General features: G+C 38.1%; 1 protein-coding gene across 1 annotated transcript in view; it reads left to right on the forward strand.

Annotated features, from left to right (window-relative positions):
- rars1 (arginyl-tRNA synthetase 1) overlaps positions 1-13,214 on the forward strand; it is a 38,685-nt gene that overhangs the window by 9,636 nt on the left and 15,835 nt on the right. The window contains exons 6-13 of the mRNA XM_015060621.1: positions 1,533-1,654; positions 1,755-1,875; positions 3,598-3,727; positions 4,534-4,638; positions 5,234-5,412; positions 5,536-5,645; positions 7,053-7,158; positions 11,901-12,073. Of these exons, the coding sequence (XP_014916107.1) occupies positions 1,533-1,654; positions 1,755-1,875; positions 3,598-3,727; positions 4,534-4,638; positions 5,234-5,412; positions 5,536-5,645; positions 7,053-7,158; positions 11,901-12,073 (1,046 nt within the window). The remainder of the gene's footprint in view (positions 1-1,532; positions 1,655-1,754; positions 1,876-3,597; positions 3,728-4,533; positions 4,639-5,233; positions 5,413-5,535; positions 5,646-7,052; positions 7,159-11,900; positions 12,074-13,214) is intronic.

Consider the following 13,214-nt stretch of genomic DNA (forward strand, 5'->3'; position numbering starts at 1 on the left):
AAAAGTACAGATACATGAAAATACATGAAAATTGTACAGATACAGAAAAAGTACAGATACATGAAAATTGTACTTAAGTACAGTAACGAAAAACCACCACTGCTATTGCTTCTACATCGTCATCCGTGTTTGGTCATTCTAAATTCCTGTATGCTATGTTGGGGGTTTTGTGGATTTTCTTCTGGAATCACGATGTTTGTGACTGGAATTGGTTCGTGTGGTGTGTTCCTCCTGCCTTGGAGACACAAACCGATCGAACCTGTTGTACTTTTATCAGCTCTCTGGTCACAGAGGTTTGGAGAATCGGCCGACAATCCTTAAATCTTGCCGTCTAAACCAGAGTTAAGACTCACAAGCTCTACTCATCTCCTCTCAACCACTGCCCAAACGACTCTGGTCGCTATGGTAACGTTTATATATCCCTTCAAAATAAGATACAGATGCGCCACAAAAACAAACATTTTACTTTTGAGAAAATTTTAACTCATGATAATGACTAACGGGAGCCCTGAGCTTGTTTCTCTGCAATGAGACGGTCCCATCTGGGAGTGATGAGACAATGACACCCGAAGTGTTGCTGATATCCACAGCCTGCTTGGTCTCTACGTGGTGAAGCAGTTTGAAGCTTCATTGCCTCATTAGCAGCCGGTCGCCGCATGTTACGCAGAGCGGCTTGTAATGTGGGACTCACCTACCGGTCCGGGATAAATCCATCCTCCTGTCTCTTCTCTGGGCCTTTTCCCCTTTGCAAAGAAACTTTCCAAAGACATCTGATCTGTTTCTTACTCATTTTGCTGCTTGTGGGCTCAGTGTTGGTGCGTAAGTAACTGAGAGAATCTGGTTAACGGATTTTCAAAATAAAAGATCCTCCAGACTCAAATAATACATAAAACGGAAATATTTAATTATTTCTTGTGCGGCCCGGTACCAATTGGTCCACGGACCGGTGCCGGTCCACGGCCCGGGGGTTGGGGACGACTGCCCTAAAACACAATGATAAAAAGTCTGATTTATTAATTTAGCATCTGCAGCTAACATTAACACGGGTGATTTGACTATTTTGTTTGGGTAACAAAAGGTGCTTAATAGACTGTTCTATGAACCAGGTTAAGCTAATACTGACACTAGAGGAGTTCTGGGTAGAACATATCTACAGACAGACTTTTGTTTTTAATTTATTGAAAAATGTTTATATTTTTTGTACAGTTTTAGACTAATTACTGTCCTGAGTGTGTTGTTCTTCCAGCAGTTGGCAGTTTTTTGAGTTTTTATATTCCAGTTAACAATTAATTAATTAATAAATTAGACGATTATTTCAATTATCACTTAATCACGGTGAAGCCGATTAATTGTTTCAGCGCTATTCCAAAATGTAAATACTTCCATCTGCACAGCATCCAAAACCACAGGGAATAATTTCCCAAACTAAAGGACTTGGCTGAAAAAAGAACAGAATAAAAGACTAAAAACAGAACAAATGAGAACTAACAAAGGTGATGATGATTAATCATTTTTGTCGTCTCGTCGCCTAGGTGATCGTGGATTTCTCCTCACCCAATATTGCCAAGGAGATGCATGTGGGTCACCTTCGCTCCACCATCATTGGCGACAGCATGTGTCGGCTGTTTGAGTTTCTGGGCTATGACGTCCTCAGGTTGGAGTTAAACTCTTCTAGCCTCTGCATCCGTATCATAGCAACTCTTGGAAACGCCTTTGTTGTTGTTGTTTGTCACACTGTTTGTTGACGTCGGCAGGCTGAACCACGTTGGAGACTGGGGGACCCAGTTTGGGATGCTCATAGCTCACCTGCAGGATAAATTTCCAGACTACCTGACAGTGTCTCCTCCCATCGGTGACCTGCAGATGTTTTACAAGGTTAGTTTATCGGGTTGGGCTTATTTCAGCTCAATAAAATACTTAGGGGTGCACCAATTGCAGTTTTTTGGCCGATCACTGATCTTTTAAAGCCTACCCTTTTAATTCTGATTTTGGCTGATACCAAATCTTTTTTTGTCTATTATGCTATTATCCTTGGATAGGTTAGAATAGGTCTATTAGGTTAGAATAGGTCTATTAAATTTTTTGCACAAAATCATTCTTAGATCATTTTAGTTTGCTCGGTTCTGCCTATTTGGAGTTCTTTTCAGGATCAGCAATTTTAGGGCTTCTGTCAATTTAAATCTAAATAAGTTGCATCTGGCCACGCCACCCAATCTTAATGTTTACACGGTCACGTTCAAATTGCTGCAAACAGATGCGCAATTATACAACTGTACATCTTTAAAAAGCAGAAGTGCAGACCTGCACGACCAGCAAGAATGCAGCAAGTAGTTTCTGTATATAGGGCAGTGGTTGAGACTAGAGGAGTATTTCTGTATAATTTTTGTCTTTTCCAGCAGCCATTGCACAGTGTATGCAATGCACAAGCTTGTTTTGGGTTTCCTTGGTAATTGGTTGGAGTTGCTAGGTGAGGGGTAGTGCCTGCTGATTTGTGACGTTACATTCGGAGGTTTTTGAAACGGCTCAATTTCCAGACACCAAAAAAAAACATTAACTTGTCAAAAGATAGCTAGAAGTTAATTTGTTTTTCTTGTCTTTTTTTAAGTAAATGTCCTGTTTTTAGAAGTGAGCACAGCAGAGACCCAAATGGAAGTATAAAATTGAGCAAAATTAGAATTTTGCATATTAGGTGCCCTTTAAAGGTAGCTAAATATAGCATAAAAGTCTAAGTTTGCAAAGGAGGGGTGATTTTTGGTAATTGCACACACTCGGATGGGACCTGGAGGATGGGTTTGCAGTTAAAATTTGCGATAAACCAGAGGTGTCCATTCAAGTGTCATTGTTTACAAAATAATGTAAAGTTTTCACTTTTAATGGACTTTCAAGGCAACTTTTAAAGCAGCTTTGCATTAATAGTGTCATTATTTACCGAATGACGCTCCATGACAACAGTCAGACATTCATAAAGACTCCTTCATGTTTATGACAGTGTCATGTCAGCCTTATGCACAGCCCGTCAAATAAAGTGTTACCAAAAAAGTGTTTTCTAAACCATGGATTTGCAATCTTTACAGTGCAAAGAGGAAGTTTTTGCCCTCGGTACCTATTAATAAAACTTTAGAGCTGCAAATATTACATAACTTTTTGAAAAAAAAAAAAGATAACGTATAATTTTTATGAATATCTGCTGTAGGAAATGTCATTCTTAAATAACCATCATTTTATTTATACCTTTTTAGTTGAAAATAAAAATACTACAAGATGTTTATTTTTATGGAAAATAATTTAAACACACACATTTTTCAACATACTGACTAAATAAAGGATTTAAAAATATGTTGCTGGTACTTTTGGTGGCATCCGATGCAAATATTCCATCCAAAAACGTCTAAAGCCATTTGTTATATCTATAAAAAAAAAAATATATATATATATTTATATATTTTTTTTTTCCCCATGTTATCAAGGCTCTGGAGCCGCAGGTTAGAATAATACCCTTGGTTTAGAATAATAGGGAAAAAAAACAAACAAAACAATTGAAAAAGTAAGGGAAATCTGAAGGTAAAAAAAAAAATTCTTCTCCTTTTTGTTCACCAGGAGTCAAAGAAGCGCTTTGACGAGGACGAGGAGTTCAAGAAGCGGGCGTACCAATGTGTTGTCAGGCTGCAGAGCAAAGAACCCGACTTCATCAAAGCCTGGAACATGATCTGTGACGTTTCCAGGAGAGGTGGGCTTTTCCATGACACTGAAAGAGAGACATACTTATGTCCAAGTCATAACATTATGAGAATGAAGTAAGGTTAGCAAAAGTAAAGACGCAATATTACTTTAAGAAAGTTGTAAAATTACAAAAAGTAAGTTGTTTTAAAGGGAAATAAAAAGCTTCAATAGTTATCAATATCCGACATGATCAGCTTGGTAAGACCGACAGTCATTTCAAAGTCTTGCTGTTAATATTTTGATGCTGATGTTCTTTGCAAAACTGATACCAAACTGCGATGTCACAAGATTCTCAACACTCCATGACACATTTTACAACATTATTCTGGTAATATTATGATATTATTCTCACATTTGTATTGCTTAATATTATAACTTTATACTCATATTTTTATAACTTTATTCTCATAATTTTACACCTTTACTCTTGTATTTTTACAAATTTATCCTGGTAATAATATGACTATTCTCATTTTCTTCTACTTTATTCTCTTATTAATGTTACTCCATTCTTGTAATGTCAGAAAACAAAATTCTCCTAGTCTGGCCCTAATATGCAATCATATATTTTACACTGTAAACTTCTTTTTGTGCTTTGTTATTATAAAAAAAGACATTAATTTCGCTTTTTCTTACATTTCAATTTAGTCATTAAAATGACTTTTTACATTTCAGTCTATTCCTTTTTAAATATGTTAGTGGAAAAAAGGTGACACAATAAGGTGCTTGAAGTAAATAAAATAATAAACTGAGGTTATAAATAATTCTAAAGTAGAATAAACCTGTTGGGATTGGTTGATGTGATGATTCCAGAGTTTCAGAAGGTCTACGACTGTCTGGACATTAAGATTGTCGAGAGAGGGGAGTCGTTCTACCAGAACCGGATGACCCAGGTGGTGAAGGAGTTCGAGGACAAAGGTGAAACTCAAAGCATGACTTTATTCTGGTAATATTATGACTGTATTCTGGTAATATTACTTTATTGAGGTATTTTTACAAATTCATAAAGTCGTAACATTTATTCTTGTATTTTAACACATTTATTCTGGCAATATAAAAAACAGTGAAAAAAACACAGGAGTGTATAAAATGTCAGATTAGAGACAGAAAAATAGAACCCATCTTTGATCTTTCTGCAGTTTATTTTGTAATCTGTCACAAAGTTATTTAACTTCCTGTTTTTCAGCAGCTGGTGTGGATCAACTGATTGGATGGATGGATGGAGGGATATATAGATATGAAATGTTTTTATTTTACTATTTTTTACAGCATCTGTTTGTTCATCAGTCTGTGTTTGTTCACAAATAGAATAAAACAGGAGAAAATCAGTAAATTAAATGAATAGATGAATGACAACATGCCAACACTTGAAGCCACCACCAGGAGGTGCTATTATCATAAATATCTGGTCTTGGGTATTTTTTACACTGTTATTATAATCTAACTTCCTCATTATTGTCTTAATGTCTAACTTCATCCCTCTACCTTTTTGTTGCCATTATTTCCTCCTCAGGTCTGGTTGAGCTGGACGAAGGCCGGAAGATCGTCTTTGTTCCAGGTCAGTCCATCCCGCTCACCATCGTCAAGTCGGACGGTGGCTACACCTATGACACGTCAGATCTGGCAGCACTGCGTCAGCGGCTCTTCGAGGAGAAGGCTGACATAGTCATCTACGTCGTGGACAGCGGGCAGGTGCGGATTTTTATGACTTCTGACCTCCTCCAGCCATCAGACTGCCAAGTTTCTGCCATTTTGTTTCAAGCTGCAGTGACTTCAGATTATCTTCTGTTGTCTCGGTGTGGTTTCTTCCCCCAGGGGACGCACTTTCAGGTGATTTTTGCTGCAGGACAGATGATCGGCTGGTACGACCCCCAAGTGACCCGGGTAGAGCACGCCGGCTTTGGAGTGGTGCTGGGAGAGGACAAGTGAGTCTTAACCCAATTCATGAATGGGTTGTTCATAGGAAGATGGAAGAGTTTATGTTTTTTGTTTAAACTAAACCTGCAGAGTGGTGAAGAACTACTGGTTGCCCTCAGTTAACCAGTTCTGGTATCAAGAAATAAATTTTCAGCAGGAGGGGAAAACAAACCCAAACCAGATCGGTACGTTTATGTCTCACAGAGTAATAAATGGTCATATACAATTGAAACCAAAAGTACACCTTTTCTTTCAGTGTAGCTACGTGTCCATTACAAATGTGCACAAAACTTGGATTATATTCCGCTGCTGAAAAACCACAAATTTTTTTTGTATAGGTGTTTCGATGAAATAAAAAAGTTTAAGTTTAAATCATTAAAAACCATCATCCACCTACTGTTTCCTGTCCTCATCTTCATCTTTTTCGCCAGTAGTAGCATCCAGTTTGATCTCATGACTCGTGATGGGGGAGAAGCATATCCATTGCAGTTGTGTGAAATCCCCTCATTTTGTTACAGCTGAAACCCAAACTCATCCTAGCGGCAAAACGTTGTAGCAGAAAACATGTTTTCTTCTAAATTTATGCGTTTCCTTTACTTTCCAATTTGTGCAATTGTCATATGATTAATTGCTTATAAAATTGAAGTTTGTTATTTGAGAGGGCAAACTTGCAGTATTATGCCTTTACCAATATGTTTTTGTTTTTTTTTGAAAATGGTGTCAAAACAACAACTGCAGTTGATGCAGAACGCTGCTGCTTGGGTTCCCACTAAAACCAGGATGTTTTTAGTGGCTCCTGGCTTCCTGTAGCTCCGAGAATAGACTTTAAAATATAGTTATCAATTCACTGAGTGGCTTAGCACCACAATACATTAAAGGTCTACTATTGTTATATCAACCTTCCAGACCTCTCAGATCTTCTGGTTCTGATCTGCATCCTCAGTACCAGAACCAAACATGGAGAAGCAGCTTTCAGCTTCTATGCACCACATATCTGGAACAAACTTCCTGAAAACCGCAAAACAGCTGAAACACTGAGTGCCTTTAAATCTAGTCTACAAACCAACCTGTTTAAACTTGCTTTTAAAACATAATCAATGAAACATTAATCAACAATCTGATATGTAACCATGGCATTTGACAAATTGTAATGTTTGAATTGTTGACTTGTGTTTTCTATGACTTTGTATTTATGTATTTTCATGATGTAAGGCACTTTGAAATGCCTTGTTGCTGAAATGTGCTATACAAATGAAATTGGATTTGATCATTTGTGGGACAATTAATCATCCAGTAAAATTTACCTTGACAAGCTCAGTCCCATCTCTAACTTTTTTATCCCTTCCATCCTTTTCTCTGTTTTATTTTGTTTTTCTTGTGCAAGGTGTTTATTTTTTTGTTGTTTTGCCCCCCAGGAAGAAATTTAAGACCCGATCTGGAGACACAGTGAGGCTGATGGACCTGTTGGAGGAGGGACTGAAGAGATCTATGGACAAACTGAAAGAGAAGGAGCGAGACAAGGTGAGACAACTGGCATCAAAATCTGATTTCCATTCTGCTGCAAGCTGGGAATCTGAGTTTTTTATTGTAGAGTTTTATATTCATATGCATTTGGCCCATTTGTTTTAATAATTTTCTTGGTTTTTATCCTTAAAAATGTAGATTTTTTTTCTGTTTTATTCATGTTTGTTTTTGTGATTTACTCTGAATTTAAACAGTTTACACCTGTAAAAGTTGTCTTTATTGTTCATCCAGCTGTTCTTTTTCTTCACACAATTTATTGGAGGTTTCTCCTTTAGAATAATAACTCAAACCTCTCTTCTGTGCTTTAACAATGCTGTTATTTCAGCTCATATTGTAACAGTTTTTTATCAATATTTAGTGTCAGATGTTAAATCTTTGATAAGCGGCCATTAAGTGAGCACCGGGACACTGTCCAGCTCGTTATTTCTGCCCCTGTTCGCTCCGAGGCACGTTTTCACGGTAATGACTCGCTCACTCTACAGCAACCATTAATTCTTTGCGCTGAGCCAAACCACAGGACTCCAACCAAACCAGAACTTTAGGTTTTATCCACTGAGCTCGGCGCGACTTCAACACGCTTTGGGTTCTTTATCTCCTTGCTTTTTTCTTCCTCAACTCATAGCTGCTTTCTGCATCAACTTGTCTCTTCATTAAATCTCAGTGTTGGGAGTTGCAGATTTCACCCAATGTGTGGGTAAGAAGCTGGAAACCTTAGTTGTGCAGTTGCTGGTGGAGTTAACTTTCTCTTCTATTTTCAGGGGAAATTACACCTAAACTTTTACCTTTTTCAACCTGCAGTTATAAATCATGTCGCTTAATCTCGTTTATGTACTGTTTTTCCTCTTGTGTTATACTTTTATTTCAGACAAAAGCGTGACTCGCGCACATACATCTTTACTGCATTCTTGAGGCGCTTGAGACTTCCGTCCATGCTAGCTAGTTAGCTTTTTTGCATCTATCACAGTTGAGTGCAAATTTATTGCCAGTTGGCTGGATTTTTTGCCATGTAAAGCTAGCATGGCGTTTACCTGTCGGATCTTGGAAATAAATTCAAACTGGAAAAAGTTCTTGTTGTACTGAGATACAAGTTTTATCTCATTTAAAAGAAAATATCTACTAGATTAAGTAAGAAGGTTATAACAGTAAAATATGTGTTACTTAATATGTTTTAGTCCACTTTATTCAAACTAGGTCGTTTGTCTTAAAAGTCTGGGTTGTTTGGGGAGCCGTGAATGCACAGTCAAACTCTGCAAAAAGCAAACTGAAGTCTGCCTAAAAAACCTTGTTTTGGTTTGGTTGAAGTGAACTGTGGTGCAGGTCGAAAGCAGTTTAAACCCACCTGATGTTCCTGTTTTTTTTTTTTTTTTTTTTTTTTTTTTTTCCCCCATGTGAGAAGCTGTGTCATCCTATAGTGGATATGAAAACCTGTGAATGTGTCGCTGTGCCTCTAAAGCACAATAAATCACATTTCCCAGGATGCTGTGACCTGCTGACTGAAGGACAAACCTTTAGTGGTTTATAAAATCTGAGTCTGCTTATTGAATTCCTCTGAAGAGAGAACTCTCTGGACTCAAATCCCTGGAAAAACTTTTGATTAAAGTTTCTTTTACAAAAAAAGAGCAAAGCTCTGACAAAGATGACCTGGTGTTTGTATATTTTTATAAATAAACTAACTTTCTCTTCGATGGACTGGCAACCTGAGGAGGCTGTACCCCGCCTCTCACCCATTGACAGCTGGAGATAGGTACCAGCAATCCCCCCTAACCACAATGGGAAAAGGGTGCAAAAAATTGGATGGATGGATGGATGGATGGATGGATGGATGGGTTTATTGCTGCCAGCGTACGTACTGTACACTTCACGTGTCTGTGTCAGGGACAGATTTTGGAATTCAGTGCACACATAAGGCGCACCGGATTATAAGGCGCACTGCTGATTTTTGAGAAAATTTAAGGCTTTTAGGTGTGCCTTATAGTCCGGAAAATACGGTATAATGTCTATGAAAAGTATTCACCTCCTTTGATGTTTTTCATTAGTATTACTTTTCAAATCAGTCATGATTATATAAAATTTGACCTCAAAAAATAAAACAAAGAAAAATTTAAGTGCAACAACCCTGTGTGAAACTCTGCCTCTCACAAATTTAGAAAAATTCCACATAAGTGGGCAGAGCCAAGATACACTGAGTGGTGTGGCCAAGGTGTAGGGATGAGCGGAGGGGAAAATCGGGGCTGTGGTCAGAATGCTAGAAGCACTTTTGCTATATTACAAACCTTAATATAATTAGTGACTTTCCAGACCCCTTTACCAACTTTTTAGCAAAAAATAAAAAATAACTAGTAAAAAATCTAGCAACTCTTATTTTCTGTGTTTTGGACACCATTATGGTGACATCGCTATACCAAACTCATGGTGTCATGTACCACCATGAGCAACTCCTGTTTCCCAAACCCTCCGTAAAGTCTGACACAGGTGTCCATCTGATTGGAGTTTTCTGAACAATTACCGATCTTTCAAAAGCCAATTTTGATTTTAGTCTAGGCTGATTTTTTTTTAAATCATGTTTTGTCTGAAAAGTCACTAAGTGGCTTGTTTAATGCAAACGGGTAGACAATTCTGTAATAATAAAGATTATTAGATTCATTTTTTTTCCTTCCTTTAAACTATGATCAGTTATGACACTAGGAAAATAACTGGCCAAGTGACCACATAATGAGAATAGCTATCGAAGAGTGGAGGAAATACAATTCAGACTGCAGAATAATAAAGACGAATTCACAGAGAGCACAGTGAGCAGGTCTATCAGTTGGCCCTCTTTCATGGCAGACCAAAAGGGGACAGTGGCTGATTTTCATACCTTTGAGGAGGTAAATAAGATTGGATTGTGGCCACTACCCCTCAGTTGAAGTATCTGCAGAGCATTTGTCATGAATTTGTGTATTTATACTTCAAAAAGACAGAAGATGAAGAGATTGTAGGAACCCGTAGAAACTCAAGGAAGAACATTGATATAAATCGAGCTGCAGCAGTGTCAACAGTGCAGACGTAGGTTCTCGGTGTCTGCAGTCGGTTTTAATGAGCTTCAGTTAGCAGATGGTAGACGTGGGCACTGACCCAGGCAGCCAGCACACTGCCGGGCGAGGTGGGCCTGCAGGGAAACTGTGCTGGCATGAGTCTCCATGCAAGTTTCTTCCCAACATCAGAATCTGTTGAGCTGAAAGTTTCTGAGTGTTGATGCCGCTGCACCCAGAGCTCCCGGTAGCACCCAACCAGGTCAGCATCTCTTGTTTTTTGCACACCTGAACATCAAACGGAAACACAGGTGTGTCCTGGGCAGGATTTGGAAATAATCTCATCCGATGAACTGAAAACTGCAGGAATGAAAATTAAACTTGGAGCTGTGTTGGTTTGCAACCTTGGTGAGACCTTGATAGAAAGATTAGCCCTGGATCCCTGGATGTGAGCAAGACCCCATTATGAGACACCTTTGGGCTTCTTTTGATTGATTTATGAAAGCAGCAGCTAAAGACCAGGTCATCTATCCATCTGTGTTCTCAAAAGACCTTTAACACAGAAGAGATAAAGATATTGAGTTTGCATCAAGATTTTTTTTTCCACTAAAGGAAAAAACTAATGTCATAAAATGAAATTGTTCTAGACTTTAAAGTATTTGTACCATCTTGAACACTTTTTGGCTCTTATGGAATCTGACCATTTATCCAGTTTACCTTCCATCTGTCAAATTTACTTTTACTCTGTCCTCCATCCAATGTTTTTTGTCAAATCATAGAAATCATATATATTTTCTTTACTACTTCTTTTTCTGGTGGACTTTTTTCATAAGGGCTGCCATGGTTGTAATGGAGAATACATGTTTGGACTAAAATCGGTAGTCGTTATTGCTAATGGTGGGAACAGCTAACCGAAAAGTTAGGTTTGTTAACCGCTAATTCACTAAAGAATCTTAGCTCTGCTAATGCTAAATTAAAAAAATTAATCTGTCTGCCTGTTTGTTGAATCTACCTTCAATATGTTTGCCCAAACTACCTATTATGTCTGTCCTTCCAAATTATCATCGGGCTATTCGTTCGTCAAGTCTGTCTTCAATCTATCTGTCCATTGGTCCAAATTACCTTCTGTCCATCCATCTAATTTCACTTCCTTATGCCCACGACTCTGTCCAATTTATCTTGAATCAGTCTGTCCTTTACATCACATTCTTCTGTTTGTCCATTTTAACTTCCATCTGTTTGTCCATCTTACCTTGCTAACGATTCTCTATCTTGTAGCCCTAGATGCTTGACCTTCTGTGCTTTCATCCAGTTTTCTTTTTGTCCATCTGTCAAATTTACATTTTATTCAATTTGTATACATCAATGACTATTTTCCGAGTCTCTGTTCCTTTCATGTTTAATTTGATGACCCGTCTCTTACCTTGTCCTGATTTGTACTGTTAATTCTTGTCTTGTTGAGTCACATGGTGGTCTCAGTCTATGTTCTGCTCGACTGCAGGTTTTTATTTCCAGCTGCTCTCATTTTAATCCCCCTCTTTACTCCCTGCGGAGTCGGAACCAGATTAGCTGGTTTAATCTCTGCCTCAGGTTTAGTAAACTAATGATGGAAGTTAAACTCAGCTCACTGCTTTGACTCTTAGAGGGTGAACCAGTCTTCAGTTATTACAGTCTGTGAAGGCCGTCCATTTATTGTTGATTGTGGACTTAATTTTGTCATCTTTGCAGGTGCTGACTCCAGAAGAGCTCGTTAAAGCCCAGAGAGCCGTTGCTTTTGGCTGCATCAAATACGCTGACCTGTCTCACAACCGCATCAACGACTACGTCTTTTCCTTTGACAAGATGCTAGACGACCGGGGTAACACGGCGGCCTACCTGCTCTATGCCTTCACCCGCATCAGGTACAATCCCGCCACTTCTTTCAGCATCTGTAACACACAGCAAAAAAAGCGAAGAGGAGAGACGTTGAAAACTCGTGAAATACGGATCTTTTAAGGTGCTCTACAATTTGTACACCCTACTGTGCTCTTCATTGCAAATAGTAGTTCATTATTGGGAATTTTGTCAACTGTATGCAGGGTTTTATTATCATTTTAGTAACTATTAGCTTCTTGTTAAGCTTAGCTGGTAAGGATGCAAACAATTACTTACAATTAATTGTTGAGTAATGGTTTATTAGATTAACATTTGTTCCAATCGATTCACTAGTAACGTCCGCTTAGACCTTCTCTTAGTGTTGTAGTTTGGCCCCCAACCAGTAGAGGGTCCTGCTGGTTATCCTTAAGTTGAACCAGACCATTGATACAGAAACAAAGATGGCAGCCGTACCAGAATGGGAAAAAGAGAAAAGGTTCAAACAGAGTCTGCTGTGGGATGGAAAAAGCACTTTATGTTTTAAAATATAAACAGTTGACAAGCTTTCTACTGTAAGTTTCACCTTAATAGCTCTCATTCAGCCAAGCTGCATGACGGAGCATCGTCAACTTCTCAACCAAAAGTGACTAGGAAGGCGAGAATGTTATGACAGAAAATCACAGGGAATAACAGAGAAAAGTTGTAACATTATGGAAAATAATATGATACTAATAAGCAAAGTTGAGTTTGAGGGCTGAGGAGGAGTTAATACACTTCATGTAGTGAAATTTTAGCATTTAGCAACCACAGATGTTACTGTATGAACATCTCTTCGTTCATGAGGAATTATGCATTTCACATTTTTTATTTTTTTCAGTTCAGCAGCCTAAGACATTGCTGTTTTGTTATGTATTATGAATGTCTAAGTTTAATGATGCAAGATGATAATGGTTTATTCTCTTGTATAAAGAGGTTTTTTTCCAAATAGCTGATTATCAGTTAATTGTTGTTTGATCAATAAGATAAATAAACCTTAAATGAACTCATTAATTGCTAACTTACATCCCTAGCTGGTTGGACAAAAAGGATGAAATATAACTAGAGATGTGCCGTTCGGATTTTTTCCTGCTGATTCTGATCCCCATGAGGGCCGATCACCGATACCGATCACATAATTATTTTTTTAAT

Source organism: Poecilia latipinna, unplaced genomic scaffold (assembly GCF_001443285.1).
Source record: "Poecilia latipinna isolate Pla-1442-1.1 unplaced genomic scaffold, P_latipinna-1.0 Scaffold1730, whole genome shotgun sequence".
Taxonomy (NCBI): Eukaryota; Metazoa; Chordata; class Actinopteri; order Cyprinodontiformes; family Poeciliidae; genus Poecilia; species Poecilia latipinna.